At 37.9% G+C, this 26,396-nt stretch overlaps 1 protein-coding gene across 16 annotated transcripts in view; it reads right to left on the reverse strand.

The window, feature by feature from the left end:
* Positions 1-18,757: 18,757 nt before the first annotated feature.
* NAA16 (N-alpha-acetyltransferase 16, NatA auxiliary subunit) overlaps positions 18,758-26,396 on the reverse strand; it is a 66,036-nt gene continuing 58,397 nt past the window's right edge. For 13 of the 16 annotated variants that reach the window (XM_045477891.1, XM_045477924.1, XM_045477904.1 and 10 more), the window contains 6 exons: positions 25,977-26,085; positions 25,442-25,540; positions 24,970-25,113; positions 21,519-21,638; positions 21,291-21,388; positions 18,758-20,167 (listed from right to left, as the gene is read on the reverse strand). In XM_045477891.1, the coding sequence (XP_045333847.1) occupies positions 19,970-20,167; positions 21,291-21,388; positions 21,519-21,638; positions 24,970-25,113; positions 25,442-25,540; positions 25,977-26,085 (768 nt within the window). In that variant the 3' untranslated portion in view covers positions 18,758-19,969. The remainder of the gene's footprint in view (positions 20,168-21,290; positions 21,389-21,518; positions 21,639-24,969; positions 25,114-25,441; positions 25,541-25,976; positions 26,086-26,396) is intronic. The other 3 variants (XM_045477932.1, XM_045477915.1, XM_045477899.1) reach the window with 1 other exon arrangement.

Below are 26,396 nucleotides of genomic sequence, written 5' to 3' on the forward strand. Positions count from 1 at the left end.
TTTCTCTAATTCTTAAACTGTGCTCTTTTGCCTTAGTCTCCCTCTTTTTTTCTGCTTCATTATTCTCCATAAGTTTGTCCTCTATATCACTGACTGCTCTGTCTCATTCATCATTGCCACTATGACATCCATACAAGATTGCAGCTCAGGTATAGTATTTTTTATTTCATCCTGACTAGCTTTTACTTCTTTTATCTCTGCAGAATGGGATTCTAATCTATTTTCAACCCCAGCTAGTGTTCTTATTATCGTGATTCTAAATTCTGGTCAGACATCTTGCTTGTATCTGTGTTGATTAAGTCCCTGGCTGTTGTTTCTTCTTGCTCTTTTTTGGGGAGTGAATTCCTTTGTTTCATCATTTTGAAGGAAGAAAAGGAATTAATAAGGTAAAAAAAATTAAAGTTAAAGAATTAAAAACAACACAAAAAAATCAAATAAATGATCCTAGATCCTAGGTGTATTTTGGTCTGGTTGTTGAAAGGAGCTTGATAGATTAGAGAAAAAAAAGGGAAATATAAGAAAAGAAAAAAAATTTTAAAAAGAGAAAAAGAAAAAAAGGAAAACGTTTGAAAATTTGAAAAAATGAATACAATGAAATAGAATAAAATGAAATGATGGAAGTAAAATAGAATTTGAAACATTTACAAAAAAAAGTAAACAACATAGTGGAAAAAATTAAAGAAAAATATTTCTAATAAAAATTGAGAATAAAAATAAATTTTTTCTTTCTGTATTCAAGAAAAAGAAAAGAAAAAAATTAAATAGATGGACCAGCAAACAGACTGAAATGCTATTGAAATTACCTCAGTTTTCCCTTGAAGTCAAACTATGAAGCACTTTGTAGCCCGTAAAATAAGCAGGCAGAGAGACTTGGGGTGTTCCTGAAGAGCGAGGTTGGCCCATCTGGGCAGGTCTTAGTGTAACAGCTCCGTTCTCCATTAGATGGCGCTGCTTTACTTACTGGGGTGGATGTTGTTTCGCTTGTCGGTGTGTATGCGCCTGCGCGGGAGGGGTGAAAATGGCGTCCCCCAGATCTCCAGTCTCTGGTACCAGAACTCTGTTCTCCGGGATCAGCCATCCGCACCCGTCCTTTGTCTCCAGCTTCCGTCCACTCCCCGTTTTTACACTGTCCGTGACCAAGCCGTCAAGCTGCCGGGCAGCACCTCTCTCCTGAGTTTTATCTCAGATGCGGCTGTTTCCCGACTCCTCACTTCTGAGGGACTGCGGCTTTGACCGGCTCAGACCCTCTGCAGGAGGGTCTCCCTGAGCAATGGCTGGGTGCCGGCCACACCCAGGAACATTCGCAGGACCATGCTGCTGCTGAAGCCCAGAGACTGCGACTGGGTCCAGACCATCCCAGGAAAAGTTCACACAATCATATAGCAGCGTTTCAGGGATTCTGGTAAATCACAACACACATCTGGTGCCTTAACGTCCTTGTTCCAGCACCAGCGAATGTGGTTGTTCCCTGGAGTCTGCTGGGACATTTTGCCTGTGAGGTCGCTGCACAGCCTCTACCAGATGCCCTCCCAGCAGGGGAACCGCCTCTGCTCCTGACCTGAGAACCCCGAGGACCTCGCTCTCTGCTCCTGGGGATTTGCCCTTCCCACCAGAGCTCCATCAGGTAAGGAGCTGTGGAGTTTCAGACTCTGTGCTCCCCCTGTTCATAGAATCTTAATGGAATTTAAACACTCGTCTTTCTCCTTTCTGCCTGTTCTGTTCGGTCCCTGTGGCTGTTTCCACTTTTCCACTGCCTCTCCAGCTGCTTTGGGGGCGTGCTTTTCCCGTACTCCCCCCCCCCCCCCCCCCCGTCTCTGTCCTCTCTCCACAAGCAAAAGCAGTTCCCTGCCCTCTGTGGTTTCCTTCTCCCCCAGTTCACCATTCAGTGCCATGTACCTGCTGAGTTCTGTGGTTCAGGTTATGCACATTGTTGTGTTAATCTTCAGATCAGTTTTCTAGGTGTGCAGAATGGTTTACTGTTGATCTCGCTGTCCCGAGTGTGTTTTATAAGCTTTCAAGTGATGAGCGGCTGAGGGTAGAGAACCATTGTCCCAGAGGCACACATGGTGATTCTCTGCCCAGGCTGCACAGGTTCTTAAAAGAAATATTCCCCAGCTTCTGGCCCAGGCCAATCAATCCGAATCTCTGAATGTGGTCTTTTAGATGAGGTCACTACAGTCCGATATAGGGTATTGTTAGAATTGCCATTCTCTGTAAATCTGTTTGCATGAGTTGACCTGTGGATATATTTAGACCATTATTATACTCTGATAACTAAGAAAGAATCTCTGGGGTTCCTGCGTGGCTTGGTTGGTTAAGCGTCTGACTTCTGCTCAGGTCATGATCTCAGAGTTCGTGAGCTTGAGCCCTGCGTCAGGCTCTATGCTGACAGCACAGAGCCTGCTTGGGATTCTCTTTCTCCTCTCCTGCTCACTCTCTCTCTCTCAAAAATAAATAAACACTTTTTAAAAAAGAAAAAAGAATCTCTGTGAGGGGTCCTGGATGGGTTTCTAAAGCTCCCCCAGATGAGGGCCATGGGCTGCCTGGTGGGGAGTTCCTGAATGCAGCACTCAGCTTCCTTCAAGGTAATAGCGCCCTAGAGGCCTCAGAGGTCCCAGGAGAGGTGCTGGCCAAAAGTTCCTGTTGTCTAAAAATAAATTCCTCAAGGCACAGTGGAAAGCCATCTTACTCTGTAAAATCCATCAGAAGCCCAAGTCCCGGTAGGAAGCCCTCCCAAAGTGCTGCAGGAAATAGGAAGACAGCGATAATAACAGCAAATACTGCTACAGCACTGAACTGTGCTCAGGCACTGTTCTGAGCGCTTTGCTTGTGAACTCATTTAATCCTCACTGCAGCCCCATATAGAAGGTCCTATTGCCCCACTGTGCAGATGAGAAAACTAAGTCATAGAGAGTCTAACTAACTTGACAGAAATCGTACCACTGCTCAGTGGCAAAGTAGAGACTTGAACCCAGACAGTGAGGCTCATCCCTGTACTCGAAGAGCTTACCGTCCAGTAGTGGTGATGAGACATGCATCCAAATAAGGCCCCACCAGGTAAAGCATGATAAATGCAACGTGATAAGTGCTGTAAGGTGGCTCGATGTATATTTGGGGTGCATTAACCTCGCCAGAGGAATCCGGGAAGCACTTAGGGAGGGGTTGCAACCATAGCCGAGCCTTGAAAGGTTAGCGCTCCTGGGAGATCTGGACACAGTGTCATTGTTTTGCCGCTGAAATGGAATAATGTCAGCCTCATACCATTGGTGAGAAAATTAAACAACTCATGGTGTTTTTTCCACTTCAAGTTTTTCTGTCACAAATTTTCCTAAAGCTTTGATGCCTGCTAACATGCATGTGCTCATAAGTGAAAAGATGTAAAAAAGAATATGTAACCAATGAATATTCACAAAAGCCACTGTCAACCCTCAGTTCTCCCTCTTGTTTTGTTTGTTGTTGTCAGGGGTTACCATTTCACATTATACAGATAAGACAGTTATTATATCTGCTAGTAAAACGATTCCTTTTATGAAGTATAGAATTAAATAGCTGACAATGTTGCAGTGTTCTCGAATTTTCTCTGACTCCAGGTGCCCCTCCCTGAGTTGAGCGCCTGATGGAGTGCTGCGTGCTGCTGACTAACCTCTCCCCCCACCACAAAGACAGATGGAAGACGAGATGAGGGCATCTCAGAACCCACTGAATACAAGTCACCGTGGTGATAGTGACTGATGGACATCATGCTTGAAAGCGGTTGTGCTGGGTTCAGATGCCCTGGGGACTATGGGAGAATGTGTTTAGTTGTGCCGTGACACATTTCTCAGGGTCTGCAGAGGGAGGCCTTTTGGGTGAAGCTTAAAGGCAGGCCCATAGGTGCATGGAGACAACCTGGAATCTCCATGTGCATGACAAGAGGCAGCTAGATTTGCCTATATAAGCTGCCATGTCGTTCTCAGATGTGGAATAAGTTGGACTGGTGCCATTAAAAGTTCACTTTTGTCCCACATTCAAAACTCCCATTGTCTAGACTTTTGAGCCCAGGAAGAGAGCCAAGTTCACTAAATGGTGCCCAGAACTGTGGCTGCTTCTACCCTTTAATTAGGAGAAGGCTGCTGAGCATAACTTTCCCAGTGCTCCTGAGGACTTCCTCTGTGCCAGTGGAGGTAACTGTGGGGTAACTGAAATGGGCCTGATACAATCCTGGATTCTGAGGACCTTCTAGCCTGAGAGTCCTGAGCCATGGGGCACTGGTGCCTTGACAACCTTCCTAACTGTAGAGAAGGGAGGGTGTGACCTGCCCAAGAGCGGCACCCATTCTCCCACTCTCCACTCAGGGCCCTCTGCCTCACAAAACTCCACGCTGACAAGCCACAGGGCAGTGCGGGCTTTCCACTTAACAAATGCTGCATCTGGACTGTGTGGTCTCTACAGAAGGCAACTTATTGAATCAGAAATGTATATATTACGCAACTTCTAACACACGGGAACCATCTCATTTCCCTGTAGCAATTAAAGCACAGAAAACAACTCAGGCCCTTGTACGGTGCTTCTTGTCATTAAGAAAGCAGAGAAGTACATAAAACTGGACAAGTTTGCCCTCCAGTGGGGAAACAGTGAACTAACCACATACTTCAATAGTTGTAACCTTGAAACGACACGTAAGTGTGCAAACTGGTTAATAAGTATGTCAGAGAACACGGAGCGGGCTTAGCCTTGGCATGGCCCTCAGGGAACTGCTCTCTCGCTGAGCCGACAAGACTTTAAACACAAAGAGAGCCAGACCAATCCGTAAGATACATGACTACTGAGCATCACGACCAACAGGAAGCAGCAGCATGATGCAAAATTGGAAGAAGTAGGTTTGAATCCTGCTCTGCTACTGAAAAGCTGTGTGGCCCTGGGAAAAGCTAGTATCCCTACTGGTTTTAGTGTCCTGTAAAATGAGGGTGATAATGCCTCTCCCACAGGGCAATTGTGAGGGTCGGATCAGTGACAGCACTTAGTGACTGTAAGCATCTATCAACGACATTATGGGTACTTACTTTGTGCTCAGCTCTGGGTTTCATACTCTAGACAGACCAGGTAGGTGACCTTAAGGAGCTTAAAATCAAGCTAAGTAAATAGAGAACCCAAAGAAGTCCACAACTGCTAACATAGCTGTCTTAAAAAGAGATTTGGAAAAGGCATCCCTCTGGATGGATAAATTGCCAAAAGATGCCCCTTTGGGAAGAACTGTTAGACAGATGTCACTAGTATGGTAGCCACTAGCCACCTGTGGCCATTTAAATTTAAATTAAATAGAATTTAAGGTCCAGTTCCTCAGACACACTAACTGTAGTCCAAGTGCCACATGTGTCTAGAATTACCAAATTGGACATTGCAGATTAGACAGGCAGTAGATGAGAGAGAGAATAGGTAGAAACTGTTTTGAACTCATTGCTCCTGTTTTGTTTTTTGTTTGGGGCTTGTCAGGGGGGTATTTTTTTTTTTTTTTTTTTTTTTTTTTTTTTTTGGTCTTCTCTTTCTCTGCCTTCTCTGGTTTTGTTTTGTTTTGTTTTATTTATTTATTTATTTATTTATTTATTTATTTATTTGGTTTTATTTATTTGGGGGGAGGAGAGGCAGAGCATGGGAGGGGCAGAGAGAAACAGAGAGGATCCCAAGCAGGCTTCTCACTGTCAGCACAGGCCCCCGATGCAGGCCTCCATCCCATGAACCTGCGAGATCGTGACTTAAGCCACAATCAGGTGTCTGAAACTTTTCTGAGTGAGATACCCAGGTGTCCCTGCCTTCTTTGGTTATAATTGAGCATTTTATATGGTTTCATTTCCTCTCCTTTCTTAGCACATTAATTATACTTCTTTTACCATTTTTTTAGTGGTTGCCCTAGTGTTTGCAATATATATTTACAAGTAATTTAGCTTTCTGTTTTTAAAGGTTTTTATTTTTAGCTTTGGTGTATATACATTATTTTTACGTTTATTTATTTATCTTGAGAGAAAGAGAGAGTGTGTGTACATGTGCGAGCAGGGGAGGGGCAGACAGAAAGAGAGGGAGAGAGAGAATCCCAAACAGGCTCCTCACTGTTAGCACAGAGCCTGACACGGGCCTCAGTCTCACAAAGCATGAGATCATGACCTGAGTCAAAATCAAGAGTTGGACACAACTGACTGAGGCACCTCTAAAGTTTTTATTTTATTTTATTTTATTTTATTTTATTTTATTTTATTTTTTATTTTTTTCAATTATTTATTTTGAGAAAGAGAGAGCATGAGTCAGGGAGGAGCAGAGAGAGGGAGAGAAAGAATCCCAAGCAGGCTCTACACTGTCAGCATGGAACCTGATGGGGGCTTGAACTCATGAACCGTGAGATCACAATCTGAGACTGAGAGTCAGATGCTTAACCAACTGAGCCACCCAGGTGGTCCCTAAGCTTTTTATTTTAATTACAGTTAGTTGACATATAGTTACATTAGTTTCAAGTGTACAGTACAGTGATTCAGCAATTCCATATGTCACTCTGTGTTCATTATGACAAGTGCACTCCTTAATCCCCTTCATCTATTTAACTCTTCTCCCAACCTTCTTCCCTCTGGTAACCACCAGTTCTATATAGTTAAGAGTCTGTTTCTTGACTTCTCTTTTTCCCCTTTGCTTGTTTTGTTTCTTAAATTCCACATGAGTGAAATCATGATACTTGTCTTTCTCTGACTGACTTATTTTGCTTAGCATTATACTCTGTGGCTTCATCTGTGTTGGTGCAAATGGCAAGATTTCATTCTTTTTATGGCTGAATAATATTCCATTTTATATGCATACCACTTCTTCTTCATCCATTCATCAATCACTGGACACCTGGGCTGCTACCATATCTTGGCTATTGTACATAATGCTGCTATAAACACAGGGTGCATATATCCCTTTGAATTCGTGTTTTTGTGTTCTTTGGGATAACTAATCTAACTTTCAAGTAACACTGTACCACTTCATGGGTAGTCCAGGTATTTTATAAGAAAGTATTCCCAATTACTCTCTCTTGTCTCATGTGACATTGTTGTCATTCATACCACTTATCCATATACTATAGTCATCCAATATGTTATTGCTCTTATTATTATGAAAAATTGTTATCGGTTAGATCAATTAAAGATAAGAATTAAGAAATAATTAATAAGAAATAATTCAGGATAAGAAAAATAAAATACTGTATTTTACCTTCATTTATTCCATCTCTAATTCTCTTCCTCTCTTTATGTAATCTGAGTTTCTAAGATATCATTTTCCTTCTCTGAAGAATTTTAACATTTGATACAAGAAAGGTTTACTGGTGACAAGTTCCCTCAATTTTTGTTTGTCTGGAAAAGTCTTTATTATTTCTTCTCCACTTTTGAAGGATAATTTTGCTGCATACGGAATTCTTGGCTGGTGGGTTTTTTCTTTCAACACTTTAAATATTTCACTCCATTCTCCTCTGCTTGCGTGTTTTCTAAAGGGACGTCTGATGAAATTTTTATCCTTGTTTTACAGATAAGGTAGGGTTTCTTTGTTTGTTTTCTCTGACTTCTTGTGAGATTTTCTCTTTTTTTTTTTTTTTTTTTTTTTTTTTTTTACAGTTTGAATATTGTTTGGTTAAGTGTGTTTTTTTGGTATTTATCCCTCTTAGTTTTCTCTGAGCTTCCTGGATCTGTTGGTTTGTTGTCTGTTATCAATTTTAGAAAATTCTTAAAGAAAAAGGGAAGTGAAAAGTTACAGATGTGGTAGATATTAATCCTACTTTATCAACAATCACTTAAAATGTGAATGATCTAAACATACCAAATAAAAAACACAAACTATCAGAATGGGTTTATAAAAACAAGACCTTACTATTTGCCGTGTATTAGAAATCTACTTTAAATGTAAATACACAGATAGATGAAAAGCTAAGGGATGGAGAAAGATATACCATGCTAACACTAACTTAAAAAAAAATCTGGAATAGCTACATTAATTTCAGACAAAACAGATCTCACATCAGGAAAAATTATTAGGGATAAAGGAAACATCACATAATAATAAAGGGGGTAAACTCTTGAAGAAGACATAAAAATCTTTAAGTGTATGTGTACCTAACAACAAAGCATCAAAATACATGAAACAAGAACTGATAGAAGTACAAGGAGCGGGGTGCCTGGGTGGCTCAGTCAGTTAAGTGTCCGACTTTGGCTTAGGTCATGATTTCGCAGTTTGTGAGTTGAGCCCCCGTCAGGCTCTGTGCTGACAGCTCAGAGCCTGAAGCCTACTTCCAGTTCTCTGTCTCCCTCTCTCTCTGCCCCTCTCCTACTCACACTCTGACTCTCTCTCTAAAAAATAAGTAAACATTAAAAAAGAAAAAAAAGAAGTACAAGGAGAAATAGACAAATCCACTATTACAGCTGGAGAATTCAACACCACTCCATCAGTAATTGACAGATCCAGCAGCCAGAAAATCATATTCTAGTTGAATTGAACAGCATCATCAGTCAACTGGATCTGACATGTATAGATTACTTCATCCAGAAACAGCAGAATACACATTCTTCTCAAGATGACATGGAATATTCACCAACATAGACCACATCCTGGGTCATAAAACAACTTTAATAAATGTAAAAGAATGAAATTCACACAAAACACACTCCCAGACTATTAAATTAGAAGTCAATAATAGAAAGACAGTTGAACAATCTCCAAATATTTGGAGACTAGCAAAACACTTCTAAATAACACATGAGTCAAAAAAGAGGAAGTCTCAAGCGAAATATGGAAGTATTTTGAGCTAAATGAAAATACAACTTATCAAAGTTTGTGGGATGCGGCAAAGCAGTACTTTGAGTGAAATTTATAGTACTAAATGCATATATTAGAAAAAAATCTAAAGCAAATAATCTAAGCTTCTGATAAAACTAGAAAAAGAGCAAAAAGAAAAAAATTCAAAGTAAGCAAAAAAACAAAAACAAGACATAATGAAAATTTGAGAAGTCAGTATCATTGAAAGCAGGAAATCAGTGAAACCAAAAACTGGTTCTTTGAAAAAAGTCAATAAATTGATAAACTCTAACCAGGCTAACCAAGAAAGAGAGAAGACACAATAATACTAACATCAGAAATAAAATAGGGGCCATTACTACTGGTCTCATGGACATTAAAAGAATAATAAAGGAACATTATGAATAATTCTGTGCCCACAAATCTGATAAATTAGATGAAATGGACCAGTTCCTTAAAATAAGTAGATAGATGATAGAAAGATAAAGGACCCTGTGATTACATTTAGAGCCTACTCTAGTAGTCCAGAATTATCTTCCCATATCAAGATCTTTAATTTTTTTTAAGTTTATTTATCTATTCCGAGAGAGAAAGAGAGCAGGCGAGCTAGCAGGGGAGGGGCGGAGAGAGAGAATCCCAAGCAGGCTCTGCACTGGCAGCATAGAGCCCAACTCTGGGCTCAAACTCACAAACTGGGAGATCATAACCTGAGCCAAAACCAAGAGTCAAATGCCTAACTGACTGAGCCACCCAGGTGCTCCACCATCCCAAGATCGTTAATCACACCTACAGAGACTTTTTGCCATATAGGCAGGTTTTGAGGTTTAGGGCATGGACATCTTTGGGCAGGGGAAGGGGGCTAACAGAAAAGGCATACTGAGAACTGAGTGGAGAATTTTTTAAATAGCTAAGTAAGAGACAGCCTACTGGGAAATCAAGAATGAACTCTGTGAGATTGGAGCCCACTAATCAGTCTATGATACTGGACGATCCTTGTCCGCAGTCTTGGTGTGGCTGAAGAACAAGCTGAATTCAACCAAGGATGGGATTTTTTTCTTGGCCTATGGAATAGAAGAACAATGGAATGAGGAAGTTGTTGACAAGCGTTTTCAACTGATGGAACTATAAAAGCAAAAATAGAAATGGGAAGTATTAAAGACTGGTGGTAAAAGTTATTTGGGAGAAAGTCATGAGAGGGTTAGATGAGGTGCAACAGCTATGGAGGAATAACCAAGTGAACACTTTAAAAGAAACAGGAGATCAGAGTCAGCATGGCTTTTGTAAGTTCTTTCAGAAGTGAAAGTTTCTACCAATGACAAGAGGCGGATATGGCCCGGGGATTGGTTAATTTGATGAGGATGAAGATGAAAATCACTGAAGCAAGGGGGACCAAGGAACTGAGAGGTGTTGAATGAGTGCACCAAATACATCCTAAAACCATCCAGAATTTCAGCATGATTGGAGAGAAGAGAAAGTCTGTGAGTCAGAGAGAGGACAAATGACAGCAATAAGGAGGGGTCTAGGATAATACAGTCCAGTGGCATTCATCTCAAAGAAACATAGCGTTTTGTACAATAGTGGAAGAGTAATGGGCTGGAAGCAGTTGCTGTGAGTGAAGATAATGTGAACTGTCTCTCCAAGCACATGGTGAGAAAATAAACAGCCCTCCAGTTGAAAGGGCTGCATAATGGAGATCTCAATTACAGTTGTCAGTTAAGGTTAAAAGATAAAGGGAAAGTGTTAAGAGCAGAGACAAGATGTGTAGAACTGTGTTGACCATGAGTGGAATACTTCCAGAAGATAAGTTGCAAAGAATACAAGGAAGAGACATAGAGGGAGGTTTGGCTAAGGAAGAGAAAACAGATGCGGATGAGAGTATGGGAGAGAACAAGCCAGAGGGATTTATGCCTTAAGTGGTCACTAAAAGACTGGCCACAGATCTGCCAAAAGTATTAGTCCTAGAAGATCCCTGGTGGATTAGAAGCAGGGTGAGGATAGGGGGATAGGCTTTCAGGCTTTCAGAATTCAGCGATAGCCCAGATAGGATTTATTTTAAAGGTATTCCTGGCCTTTGATAATTAGAACTCCAGCTAGTCCTAAATCACCTGTGGGGTGTACTGACCATCTGGCTGTAGGTTCAGAGTTTTCCAAAAGCCAAAGGCAACATACAATCCAATTCAGGTGCCAACAAGACACTTTAGCTACTTAAAGATAAAAAATGTCCACTTGCCAACCTTACCTTGATCCCACAACCAAAAACAACACTAAAAAGGAGAACTACAGACCAATTTCCCTGATGAACATGGATGCAAAACTTCTCAACGAGATACTAGCAAACTGAATCCAACAACACATTAAAAGAATTATTCACCAAGATCAAGTGGGATTTATTCCTGGGCTGTAGGACTGGTTCAATATTCATAAATCAATCAATGTGATACATAACATTAATAAAAGAAAGGATAAGAACCATATGGTCCTCTCAACTGATGCAGAAAAAGCATTTGACAAAATACAGCATCTTTCTTGATAAAAACCCTCAAGAAAGTAGAGATAGAAGGAACATAACCTCAAGATCATAAAGGCCATATATGAAAGACCCACAGCTAACATCATCCTCAATGAGGAAAAAGTGAGAGCTTTCCCCTAAGGTCAGGAACATGACAGGGATGTCCACTTTCACCACTGTTGTTCAACATAGTGTTTGAAGTCTTAACCTCAGCAATCAGACAACAAAAATAAATAAAAGGCATTCAAATCAGCAAAGAACTAGTCAAACTTCCACTCTTCACAGATTACATGATACTCTACATGGAAAACCCAAAAGACTCCATCAAAAAACTGCTGGAACTGATACTCAGCAAAGTTGCAGGATACAAAAATCAATGTACACAAATCTGTGGCATGTCTATACACCAATAATGAAGCAGCAGAAAGAGAAATCAAGGAATAGATCCCATTTACAATTGCACTGAAAACCATAAAATAGCTAGGAATAAACTTAACCAAAGAGGTAAAAGATCTGTATGCTGAAAACTATGGAAAGCTTATGAAAGAAATTGAAGAAGACACATAGAAATGGAAAAATATTCCATGCTCATGGACTGGAAGAACAAATATTGTTAAAATGCCAATACTACCCAAAGCAATCTACATATTCAGTGCAATTCCTATCAAAATAATAGCAGCATTCTTCACAGAGCCAGAACAAACAATTCTAAAACTTTGGAGCCAGAAAAGAACCCAAATAGCCAAATCGATCTTGAAGAAGAAAACCAAAGGCAGGAGGCATCACAATCCCAGACTTCAAGCTGTATTACAAAGCTGTCATCATCAAGACAGTATGGTACTGGCACAAAAACAGACACTCAGATCAATGGAACGGAATAGAGAACCCAGAAATGGACCCACAAAGTATGGCCAACTAATCTTTGACAAAGCAGGAAAGAATATCCAATGGAAAAAAAGACAGTCTTGTCAGCAAATGATGTTGGGAAAACTGGACAGCAACATGCAGAAGAATGAACTTGGACCACTTTCTTACACCATATCCAAAAATAAACTCAAAATGGATGAAAGACCTAAACGTAAGATAGGAAACCACCAAAATCCTAGAGGATAAAACAGGCAACAACCTCTCTGACCTTGGCCACAGCAACTTCTTACTAGACATGTCTCTCAAGAAAAGGGAAACAAAAGCAAGGACCTCATCAAGATAAAAAGCTTCTGAACAGCAAAGCAAACAATCAACAAGACTAAAAGGCCAGGAAAAGTTATTTGCAAATGACATATCAGAAAAAGGGTTAGTATCCAAACTCTATAAAAGAACTTATCAAACTCAACACCCCAAAAACACAAATAATCCAGTGAAGAAATGGGCGTAAGGCATGAAGACACTTTTCCAAAGAAGACATCCATATGGCTAACGGACACATGAAAAGATGCTCAACATCACTCATTGTCAAGGAAATACAAACCAAAACCACTATGAGATGCTACCTCACACCTGTCAGAATGGCTAAAATTAACAACTCAGGAAACGAGATGCTGGTAAGGATGCAGAGAAAGGGAAACAGTTTTGCACTGTTGGTGGGAATGCAAACTGGTGCAGCCACTCTGGAAAATAGTAGGGAGGTTCCTCAAAAAATCAAAAATAGAACTACCCTATGACCCAGCAATTGCACTAACAGGTATTTATCCAAAGGATACAAAAAATGTTGATTTAAAGGGGCACATGCACCCCAATGTTTATAGCAGCACTATTGACAATAGCCAAATTATGGAAGGAGCCCAAATGTTCATTGACTAATGAATGGATAAAGAAGATGTGGTGTATGTGTATGTATGTTTATATATGTATATAATGGAATATTGCTTGGCGATCAAAAAGAATAAAATCTTGCTACTTGCAACAACGTGGATGGAACTAGAGTGTATTATGCTAAGTGAAATGAGTCAGAGAAAGATAAGTATCATGTGATATCACTTATATGTGGAAATTAAGAAACAAAACAGATGAACATAGGGAAGGGAAGGAAAATTAAGGTAAAAAGAGAGAGGGGAAAAAAAAGAAAGGGAGGCAAACCACAAGAGACTCTTAAGTACAGAGAACAAACTGAGGGTTGCTGGAGGGTTCTTGGGGCGGCGGGGGGGAAGAGCTAAATAGGTGATAGGTAACAAGGAGAGCATTGTTGGGATGAGCACTGGGTGTTATATGTAAGTGATAAATCACTAAACTCTACTCCTGAAATCATTACTACACTATATGTTAACTAAATTGGATTTAAATGAAATTTTAAAATTAAAAAAAATGTATTATTAGCAATCATCCTTTTCAGAAACAACCATGAAATCATTCCTACCTTTATTGAGTAAATCAAGAAATAGGTGCTGAATGCCTACTAGGTGGCTGGCATATATGCCAATTGCATAATTGTGAACAAGATGCTCACAGTATCTCTGGAGGAGGTACATAAAAACCACTGAGCTGATAAATAGTGTAATGATGGGAGGTGCACAGTATTGTGGATGCATTTGGAGGGGGCACAAAACACTTTTAGGGATTTAGGGATCAAAATCATGAATAGGAGTTAGTGTGGGAAAGATAGGGAAAGAAGTAGCTCTGCACTTTCAGAAGAATGTGTTCTTTTTATTTGTTTTTATGTCTCGTTCTGATCAGGTTGTTGGTTTTAACTGGTGATTATGAATGCTTCCAGATCATTTGATCACATTTTCTGAATGCAACTTCCTGTCTATCTTCTTCATTAAGCACTTCTTTCTCTGGGTCAAAATTAAATAGAATCAGTTTTTTAAAAATGTTCACTTTATTGCAGTAGTTATCCAAAAGTGCAAAATCCCAAAGTACAGCTATAATACTAACAGAAATTTGTGTACTAGGACTAACAGCTACACATTCGGGGGAATGAGGTAGGTAGGGCTAAATAGGCATATGGTTAGTGATTCAAACAATTTTCTTTTTCTTTTTTTAATGTTTATTTTTTGAGAGAGAGAGACAGATTGTGAGCGTGGTAGGGACAGAGAGAGAGGGAGACACAGAATCCGAAGCCGGCTCCAGGCTACAAGCTGGCAGCAGAGCCCAACATGGGGCTCGAACTCACAAATCGTGAGATCATAACCTGAGCCCAAGTCAGCCACTTAACCGACTGAGCCATCCAGGTGCCCTAAAACAATTTTCTTTAATAAACAGCAGAGAACCAAATCTATTACTGAGACTATAGAAGTTGAAGCTATTTCACAGTTAAAAACTTATCAGACCTAACAATCTTCTTAGAGGACAGGGGTCAGTAGGCACTGAAATCTGTTATTCTTTTTTTTTTTTTTTTTTAATGTTTATGCACTTTTGAGAGAGAGAGAGAGAGAGAGAGTGAGCAGGGAGGGGCAGAGAGAGAGGGAGATACAGCATAGACACAGCCTGAAGCAGGCTCCAGGCTCTGAGCTGTCAGCATAGAGCTCGACACGGGGCTCCAACTCAAGAACTGCGAGATCATGACCTGAGCTGAAGTCGTAGGCTTAACCAACTGAGCCACCCAGGTGCCCCATGAAATGTTATAATTCTTATACTAAGCTTCATAGTTACTTAAATCTACACTGTCCAAATGTTTTTATTCTATGACATATTAAAGAACTTAGAGACACACTGACAATCAGTCCTTTAATAACAATTCTCACCTCAAGACCTGGAAGGAGCCTTTCTAGTCCTTCTGGAATGCTCTTTGCCCAAATATCTGATCTGCAAAGCCATTCAAATGTCATCTCATTAGAAATGCCTTCTTAGTCCTTCCCACTTAAAAACAGTAAGCCATTCTCAATCACTCTATTTGGTGTAGAGTTCTACATACATAATAGCTCAAGGGAATTGTACAATTTATGTTCAATAACTGCTCTCTGCTTCTCTTTCTCTCTGCTTCAGTTTTTGAGGGGGAGAAATGTGTATTAAAACCTCTAACTATAATTGTTGATATTTCTATTTCTCCAGTTCACTGCTTTTGCTTGATATAATGTAAGGGTATGTTAAGTGCATATAAGTTCAATAATAGATATATACTTAGTATTTTTTTCCAGATAAAATTGACATATTAGTCTCAGGTACACATGATTCAAGATAGATATATACATTCATATATATATATATATATATATATATGTATATATATATATGTGTGTGTATATATATATATAAATGATTGCAATGTTTAATTAGCATTAAACATAATTATTAACATTAATTAATAGATATATACTTAGCATTTTTTTCCAGATAAAATTGACATATTAGTCTCAGGTGTACATGATTCAAGATAGATATATATATAATCGCAATGTTTAATTAACATCATCACCATACAGTTAAACATTTTACCATTAATTTTTTACAGTTTAATTTTCAGCATTAAAAATTCATTTTTTACAAAATTCATATTTTTTAAACCAATATACAGTTGAACAATGCAGGGGTTAACGGTATTGACCCCCTACGCAGCTGAAAATCCTGAGAATACATATATAACTTCTGACTATCCAAAAACTGCTAAGCCTACTGTTGACCAGAAGCCTTATCAATGACAAAAAATTGATTAACACATATTTTGTATGTTATATTATACATTGTATTCCTACAATAAAGCTAGAGAAAAGAAAATGTTAAGAAAATCATAAATAAAATACTTCTACAGTACTATACTGTATTTATAAAAACAAGTCAATGTATAAGCAGATCCATGCAGTTCAAACCCATATTATTCAGGGACCAACTGTGTAATAATGTCTCTGTCATTACATTTTGCATTAAATTCTCTTATTTGGACTACTATTCCACCTTATTCTGGTTCATTTTAGCCTGCTATATCTATTTCCATCCTTTTATTTAAATTTTTGTTTTTAGGTGTCTCTTGTAAACGATTAATACAACCAGAATCTTCTATTTGGTTATTTAACCCATTCATATTTACTTGTAATCAGTGCTACATCCAAATTTCTGCCACTTTATTTTCCATTTACTGTAATCTTTCTCTGTTCACTCTTTCTGCTTCCCACTAGACAAACTGAGTTACTTCTCATTTTTTTTTTTAATTTTTTTTTTCAACGTTTATTTATTTTTGGGACAGAGAGAGACAGAGCATGAACGGGGGAGTGGCAGAGAGAGAGGGAGACACAGAATCGGAAACAGGCTCCAGGCTCTGAGCCATCAGCCCAGAGCCTGACGCGGGGCTCGAACTCACGGACCGTGAGATCGTGACCTGGCTGAAGTCGGGCGCTTAACCGACTGCGCCATCCAGGCGCCCCATCATTTTTGTTTTACATTTTATTTGTATTCTTACAGTAGTTTTTATAACCAAATTCATGTTTGATTACTCAATTTCTTAATCTTTTCAATCTCTGTAACTTCCTTTTAACAAGAGGCATTATAGGGGCACCTGGGTGACTCAATCAGTTAAGCATCTGACTTTGGCTTAGGTCATGATCTTATGGTTCATGGGTTCAAGCCCCTTGTCAGGCTCTGTGCTGACACCTCAGAGCCTGGAGCTTGTTTCGGATTCTGTGTCTCCCTCTCTCTCTGCCCCTCTCCCTGCTCATGCCCTTTCTCAAAAATCAACATTAAAAAAAAAAAAAGGCATTTTAACTCTCTTGTATGTCTTAGTCAATACCTCCAACTCCAATCATGATAGTAATGCCTAGAATTTTAACAGTTGTAAAGTTTCTCTAAAGATAACAGTACAGTTTACAAAAATACTTGATTACTTTTCTTCCATATCTCTTGTAGCATCTTCCAGATTTTGTATCTTTTAATATTGCTCCAAAAGCATTTTTTGTGATAACATTTGTAAGGGGAAATCTTCTGAGGTCTGTATACTTGAGGATATTTATGCTGTCGCATTCCAACACTAATTTGGCTAGATATAAAATTTTAAATTCAAAGGTATTTTTCTTCAAAAAATCCAGAGGGTATGTTTTCTTCAATATTCAATGATGCCTTTCATAAATCTGCTTCTCTTTCCTTTGAGAATAATCTGCTCTTTTTCTCTGTAAATTTTGAGACTGTTCTTTTTCTCTGATATTCTAAAATCACTATAATCAACACTACTCTCATACTGTGCTTGATTATTCTTCATGGTAGTTATCACTACCTAGTATCATATCCTATATGTTTCTCTCTCCTCCCACTAGAAAAAAAAACTCCATGAAAATATGATTTAATTTTGTTCACTACTGTGTATGTCATACCTAGAATAGTGTGACACATAATAGGTGTTCAATAAATACAAACTGACTTATGGTTCTTTATCTTCTAGGCTTTGCCCATGAAACTCATTCAGTTCCTCAAGAAAGAAATCACAAGAAACTTGAAGCCAAATTCTTAAATTACCACATTATGCCTTGACTCTGTGTCTGTTCCTATCTGCTCTGATAAACTTGGCAGGTTCACCCAAGACAAAGGACTTCTCACTTTTCTCTTGAGACTAGATACTTCTCTAAGTATTTGGGTCTCAGATGCCTGTCCTTTAGCTTTCTGAACTGTAAAGGGCAATCTGCCAACGTTGGAGGCAGGCAAGGTGGAGATAAGAGGTGGGGGGGGAGGGTGTGGGACATGACACACCCTTGCCTCCCTTAACTAAGAAGGATCCCCAACCATATCCCAGGATATTTAATGTTTACACTCAAAGTGGGATGGGAGTAGGGAGAACAGATACAACATCTATCCGCTGACTAGATTTCACCCTGTATCCTGCCTTCCATACCTTGAACCTGACTCCTCACATTTCAAGTGTCTCCACCCAATAATTCTCAGAAACCCTAAATGATCCCAATGGAATACTTTTTAAAAGACTGCTGCTGCTGCTGAAAAAAATTAAAATAAAAAATTTAAAGACTGCCACTGCAGCACAAATTCCACATTAATTACAATTAACGGGAATCTCTATGCAAGTGGCTTCTTGCTGAAAGTAACATAACACATTACAGATTTGCCAGGATTATTTAGTGACAAAGGTTACCTAGTTCTAAAATTATTAAAACACTAAAAAAGAAGTCAAGCTGCTGTGGCACCAGAGTTTATTGGTAGGTGTTTATTCTTTAATAACCAACTTTCTTTCTAAAAACTTGTAAAACTTAAGATGATTAAGTTTTTTGGGGGCGCCTGGGTGGCGCAGTCGGTTAAGCGTCCGACTTCAGCCGGGTCACGATCTTGCGGTCCGTGAGTTCGAGCCCCGCGTCGGGCTCTGGGCTGATGGCTCGGAGCCTGGAGCCTGTTTCCGATTCTGTGTCTCCCTCTCTCTCTGCCCCTCCCCCGTTCATGCTGTGTCTCTCTCTGTCCCAAAAATGAATAAACGTTGAAAAAAAAAAAATTAAAAAAAAAAAAAAAAGATGATTAAGTTTTTATTCCCTCAAAGAAAAAGGAAAAACATTTTGCAAAAATATTTTGTGTGAAGTAATAACACAAATGCAAATAAGCAACTGTGTACAAAATAATTTATTACAGCATATATAGGTTGGCATTATTTTACAGTGAGTTTTTTTTTTCTCTTAACAATTATGAATCTAAACAGCTTAGAGTGAAGGAAAATCATTTTAATTAGAATGGCTTCTCTAAATAAAATCTCCCTTTTTGAATTTGTATTTGCCTCAAAGGGAAGTATTAATATTAGACATATTTACACAATTCTGAAAGAAATCTACTGAATGATTCCATTATTGTTTTCTGTACAGACAGAACAAAAACCTTTACCCCCTCCCAAAAAAATATTGCTGAACCATGTTTTAATAATTACACTAACAAGAGTTTTAAATTCTCATTTTGCTGATACAAAAACATTTAATAGTCAATGCCTGGCTGTAAGACTAAGAACGAATGTTTCCTTGTCATTTGCATTCTTCCCTATTATGCTCCCTCGAAGCACACTGTTCAGATATCAAATACTTGTTGACACCCAAGCAATTTAGTCAAGGAAGCATAAGTCTTACCCGGGAGTCTTTAAAAGACTGGTCTAGAGATAGGCAACAAACTTACCAGTGAATTTCCATGATTAAGAAGCAAACCAATCCCCACATTCTGAATCATCTACATAAAACTGGAGTACCCTTACTCAATAGAAAGTATCATTTTCGTGGATACTAAAAAAGAAGTGGTAAATCACGAAAAAAATTAAGGTGGAAGGAAGGGCAAACTGAAATAAATTTTAAAATAAACCCCAGCGTCTGCCAAAAAAAGTTCCATATTGTTTTTAACAGTTAACACTTTATAACTGACATGCTTTAATTAAAAGGCAAGCAAATAAACAAATACAACAAACCAGTAAGACATCAAAACATAGTTTCTGAAACCAGCATCTAAAGAAAATAATACAGTGGGGCTGTATACAACTTAGCTTAGTAAGAAATTATATCTATGATACAGAAGTGACAGCACCCATCACAATGCTGATAATTTGAAAGTTTAAGAAAACTGTACAAGTATAAACAGGTAATTTTTAACAGATGTTTATGTAAACTGGCAGTCAGATAAAGAATAAAATAAGCTTACAGAATACTCCATTTAAAAAATCTATCCAAAAAAAAATTCTATCCAATTATTTCATTTCATATCTATATTAAAATACACCCTGAAAAAGAAACCCTGATCTGAATTCAGCTCTGAGTCTTACAGGAGTCAACCTTCTGTGGGATTTCAAATCTCATTTGCCAAGACATCATAGTTAGCTGTGTGGTTTAGTGCCACATTGTGACTGTCGACCTCATTCACAACGGGCAGGAAAGCGGAAGTAAAAGGAAGCAGGTTATGACAGGCCATCCTGTATTCTTCATACTGGGAATTACAGTTCCCAAAGCTGCCATCAAGCAATGCCTCAGAAACCTTTATTAAAGTCTATTAGAAAAGGGGAAAATAAAAATTATTTTTAAGAGAAAATGTTGGTTAACCATCACTTTAATCAAAAGATGCAATTTGTTAACTAAGCAAAAGAAAACTGGTGTGGCCTCAGTGTAAAAGAACTTCTTGCTACCCACAGTAAGAAATCACCTCAAAACAGGAACACTTTAGAAGTCAAATCGACAGAGCCTTAAAAAAGCGATATGCTTCTAATACTTGAAAAAGTGAATCTCTGAACCTAATCACTAAACTGGAAATACCCTTTATTAACAACAATCAATAGTTCCCATGTACTGAGTGTTTACTGTGTGCCAGGCAGGTGCCAAACCCTTCACAGTTTATAATTTCAATTAACCCTTAAACCAAGTACATGAGGTCAGTAGTACAGACACCTCGTGTTATTGTGCCCGCTCTGCTGTGCTTTGCAGATACTGTGTAGCAACCCTACACTGAGCAAGTCTATCAGTACCATTTTTCCAACAGCATTTGCTCACTCTGTGTCTCTATGTCACATTTTGGTAATTCTTGCAAATATTTCAAGCTTATTCATTATTATATTTGTTATGATGATCTGTGATCAGTGATTACGACTCGCTGAAAGCTCAGATGATGCTTAGTATTTTTTAGTAACAGGTTTCTTTTTTTAAATTAAGTAGGCTCCACACCCAACATGGGGCTTGAATTCATGACCCTGACATCAAGAGTCACACCCTCACTGACTAAGCCAGCCAGGAGCACCGTAATAAACTATTTTTTTAATTAAGGTATGCACATTATTTTTTAGACATAACACTTTTGCATACTTAACAGACTACGGTACAGTACGAACAGAACTTTTATAGGCACTGGAAAACCAAAACATTGATTTGACTCACTTTAGTGTGATATTCACTTTATTTGCAGTGGTCTGGAGCAGAACCCACAGTATCTCCCAGGTATGCCTATATTTTCACCCTCGTCGTATGAGGAAAAGGAAGCTAAGAAATGGAAACTTGCCTAATGTGACCCAGATCCAGACCCAACTCTGAAGGCCCACTTAAGAATTAGGTGGTAAAGACACACATTTTGCCAGATCACTCAGTATCCATCAATTTGTAAAACTTATTCTGAAAAATCTTACCTTTACATTTTTATCTTTTATAGTTTCATCCAGTCTAGTGGCAATAGCAATTGCTTTTTCTTGCCTTGACTTGTCCAGAAAATACATCATTTTAGCACCTGAAATACCAAGACACTACAAAATGAGCAAACTCCTATATCTTACAATTGATTTGATTGATATTAACCAGTGGCTTAAAATCTGGCTCCAATGACTTAAAGTCAGCAGTGAGTTGGAGCTGCCTCCTACCAGAACTTGTGAGCCAGGTACAGTGTCTCTTCCCAACTCCCAATTTAATGGCATCCTCTTGACAGCCTGGCGCCACAATGGGAGTGCTTGTAAATGGCAAAACACTACAAAGCAGAGCTTCTGTCACAAAGAGATGGTTGTTAAACATTTACCAGGAGACCAGATTTAACAACCGATCCTTCCCCAAAGAAACACTATAACTGGAAATATAAATATGGGCTGCCCTGTAGTATCAATCGACATTTCAGCTAAAATAATTTTTTTAAGATGATACGCTAAAATAATACACCTAAGGAACAAATTACTGTCACAGAGAAGTGTGGTGGAGGGACAAAAGGAAAATGGTTGCATGTTCACAAAGAAAATAAGTATTTTTTAAAGCTTTTTTTTTATCCTTATTCCTATGTAATTTTTCTGCATCTACTGAAATGATCATATGGTTTTTATCCTTTCTCTCTTACTGATGTGATGTATCGCACAGACTGATTTACAAATAGTGAACCATCCTTGCAAGCCAGGAAGAAATCCCACTTGATCATGGTGAATGAATTTTTAATATATTGTTGGACATGATTTGCTAATATTTTGTTGAGGACTGTTACAAGTATGTTCATCAGGGATACTGGCCTGTAGTTTTTTGTTTTTTGTCTTTATCTGGTTTTAGCATAGGGTAATGCTGGCCTCATAGAATGAATCTGGAAGTTTTTCTTCCTCTTCTGTTTTTGGGAATAGTTTGAGAAGAATAGGTATTAACTCCTCTTTAAATGTTTGAAGTCGCCTGGTCCTGGACTTTTGTTTGTTGGGAATTTTTTGATTACTGATTCAGTATCATTACTGGGTAATTAGTTTGTTCAAATTTTCTGTTTTTTCTGGATTCAGTATTAGGAGGTTATACGTTTCTAGGAATTTGTCCATTTCTTGTAGGTTGTCCAGTTGGTTGGCATGTGCCTTTTCATAGTATTCTCTTACAGTCCTTTGTATTTCTATGGACTTGGTTGTTATTTCTCCTCTTTCACTTCTGATTTTGAGTCCTTTTTCCTTTTTTTTTTTTTTGAGTCTGGCTAAAGGTTTATCAATTTTGTTGATCTCTTCAAAGAACCAGCTCCTGGTGTCATTGATCTGTTCTATTGGTTTTCAGCTTCTATTTCATTTATTTCTGCTCTAATCTTTATTATTTTCTTCTACTAGCTTCGTGCTTTGTTTGCTCTTCTTCTGTCTCCTTTACGTGTTAAGATTAGGTTGTTTATTGGACAGTCTTCTTGCTTCTTGATGTTGCCCTGTGTTGCTATCAACTTCTCTCTTAGAACAGCTTTTGCTGCATCCCCAAAATTTTGCACCATGTGTTTTCATTTTCATTTTTTTCCATGTATTTTTTTTATTTCCTCTTTGATTTCTTGGTTGACCCATTCATTGTTTATTACAATTTTATTTAACCTCCATGTATTTGTGTTCTTTCTACATCTTCCAGAAAATGCTTGCATATTCACAAAGAACATATATTTAAAGCTATTTTTCAGTAAAATTCAGTTTACATTTCTCCTGTAAATTTTGGAGATTTTTGTTTCACACCTGGGGTATATGGGCTCAAAGCTCTTAATTTCACCATTAGTTCCAGCTAGGGTAATGGGATAATGACCAGTTTGGGTAGTGATGCAGGCTTATAGCAAGCTGGCTCATTCATTCACCATTCACTAAGCTAGTACGCTTGGCTCTATACTGGACAATGTAGGAGACACATTAGTGACTAAGACAGCTCCAAGCCTTGCCCTCAGGGGCTCCCAGGACAGCACATCAGACAGTGCCAACCAGTGTGTCAGGACTGGGATGAGGAGGTACAGGCAGAGAGGTCAAGGCCAGGGAGGGGGGAAAGGGGATACTTCTGGTTAGAAACACCACAACGTATGGTGTCTCTAAATAAGACCCTTTGCTGGGCACTGGGTACACAAGTGACCAAGAGAGACGTGTTCCTTCCCTTTCAGAATGGAGGCAACCAGTATTCATTCAATTAATAACCTCTTTCTCCATAACGGTATCTCCTGGTCCATGTTCTATGCTCATTTTTCTACTGGCCTTTAATCAATTTATATTTTTTATTGCTAATCTATAAGAACTCTACATATATTATTAGCCTTTTATTAGTTACGTATCTGTAAATATTTTTTTTCCAATTGGCCTTTTGACTTTCTTTTTTTATTTTTTATTTATTAAGTAACCTCTAACCCCAACATGGGGCTAAGAACTCACAGCCCCAAAATCAAGAGTCGCATGCTCTACCCACTGAGCCAGCCAGCCTGATCTTTTGACTTTTTTTTATAGTGTTTTAACTTTTATGTGGCAACATTTAACTTTTCCTTAGAATTTCACATAATATTTGGGAAGGTATTTCCCTAAAAACAATAAAAAAATGTTTTCATCCATTATCCTGTGTTCTTGAGGAGAAGTTCTTATTTCCCTTTGTACCAAGAAGTTGCAGTTTTTCACAGGAATTAACTTTTTTTCCCATAGACATCAGAATCAAGAAGTTTCCCTTTAGAACAACAAAGCTTAAAATAAAATATTTAAGTATATGCTTAACGTAGGAGCTTAGTTAACTATATTATGTACTTCATTTTGTCTCCAATTCCTCATCCACAATCTTTTGTCTAGTTTACCATCTTGTCCATCCAAGCCATTTTGTCATTTTATGAAACTGAATAAACTCCCTAAAATCCTTCTGTACAGGCAGGATATAAGTAAATCCTCAAAATATAAAATATGGCAAGTAATAAAAACACAAGAAAAAATAAATCACTCATAACCACAACACACGAAGGCAACCATTAAAGCTTTCATATGTATTTCTTTTCAGCCTTTATCCCATGCATTATTTTTTACAGTTGAAATTATATTGTATGTTACTTCTGTGTACGTGTTATGAAATTATTTACCCCCATTATTACAAATCATCCAAATTAACATCTCTTTACGGGACTGCTGGGTTTTCCATTCCACTACAAACCTGCTACTATTTCCCCTACTATCAGACATACATCAACTTTGTTTCCATTCTTTTCCCCACACTTACAGCACTTCAGTTAACGTCTTTGCACTTAAAGCTCTATCTCTGCTTTGGATTAATTCTTTAAAATTATTTACAAAAGTATGATGGCGGCGAAAATCACAGATAATGTGACGCTCCTCATAAGAGGACAGGTTGCTTTCCTAAATGGCCGGGCCAGTTTACATTCACAGCAGCGAGATACGAGAGTGCTTACCCACCACATCTTTACCGTACTTCCGTCTCCTTTTTCCAAACAAACAGACCTTCCTTAACTGGAAAGATCAAAAATGGTATTGCGTTCATTTCTACTTCCAGGATAACTTGTGAGGTTGAACATCTTTCCAAACGTTTATTTTCACCACATTCTAACCCTTTCCAGAACTGTTTTACCCCTGGGAGTCCAATACCAACCTGAAAGTAGATGCTGAAGAGAGGTAGCATTGTGTCTGAGAAAATCCTCATTAAAACTTTCCAAATCCTTGTTGACAAATATTTTCTGCATTTCTTGAGATAGAACTTTACTCACAATGTCTGGAATATTACTATGATTAGACACTATAAAAACAAAACATTTGGAATTAAAAAAATTTTTAATCTATCCTTTGAAACAAAATCAATGGAAATACATTTATATTTGTTATTAAGCTTGATACATTTCACACAGTAAAAATATTGTTCCTTTGGAATACTAAATATATTCTAGCTTAAAAATGCACTAATTTCTAACATATCTTTGCTAGCATGTTTAATTTATAAACACACCATAAATATTATCCTTTCCTTGCTTTACATTAATGTAAATCTCTTTAATATCCAGCTTAATGAGAGGCCTCTGAACTGTCATACTTGCTTTTACATAAATATTACCTTTTTTCATACTTACCAGATTTAGAAAATTTAATTAAGCATTCATGTAACCATGGGTTATTACTGTTGATGGCAAAAGCTCGTTTGACAGACTGCAGCATTAACAGAAACTTCCCTGTGTCAGAAAAACATGGAAAGGTAACAGCATCAAATATTTGTGTATGTTATTTTAGTCACTTTATTTTAGCCTCACTTAAATTCCAGTAACAAAATGTTACCTTTCCTATAACATTCATAAGTAAAATTCAAAGCTGACTTTGGTTATCAAAGACAACTTTTATTTTCTAAAGAAAAGTTTGAAATCATGTAGAACTGCTTCAGGTAAACAATTTGTATGACTGTTCAAACTCTTCTTAACAGGGATTTGAACATAATTTTCTAACTAGTTACCCCAAAAAGTTTTGAGTAGCAAAGGAAAAAGGGATTGGGAGCCTTTTGTGGAAGGCTGAAATGGATCTTTAAGAAACAAAAATCAATCTAACTTGATAAAGATTATGCTGAATATGGTCACCAATATAAGTAAGGATTAACAACTGAATTCAAACTATTACCTTTTCTAAAATATATTTCAAATGCTAATAGATGAGTGTCAATGTTATCAGCAACAAGGTTCTTAAGAGGTATAAGGAACTTGATAGCTTCTTCTAATGGATTTTCTATCTATTTTGAAACAGAAAGGAAAATTATTACATTTAAAAACAGCTACACAAGTCAGTTTCCCCCAAAATCTCATATTAATATATCTCTAAAGTAATTTACCATTCTCTTTATATGACAAAATAAGCAAGAAAACATTTTAAAACTATCATCTGTAAACAAATTCAAAATAGTAATTTCAAAATGGATATGGCTCTATTGTTTCTTCTGATTATAAAATCATTATAATCTCATAAAAAATCCAAAAAAATACAGGAAATTATTCCATAGGCTTAAGGGGATGGGACACCAAATACTGATAGCCCCTTATTCTT

The sequence above is a fragment of the Leopardus geoffroyi genome, chromosome A1, assembly GCF_018350155.1.
Source record: "Leopardus geoffroyi isolate Oge1 chromosome A1, O.geoffroyi_Oge1_pat1.0, whole genome shotgun sequence".
NCBI classification, from domain to species: Eukaryota; Metazoa; Chordata; class Mammalia; order Carnivora; family Felidae; genus Leopardus; species Leopardus geoffroyi.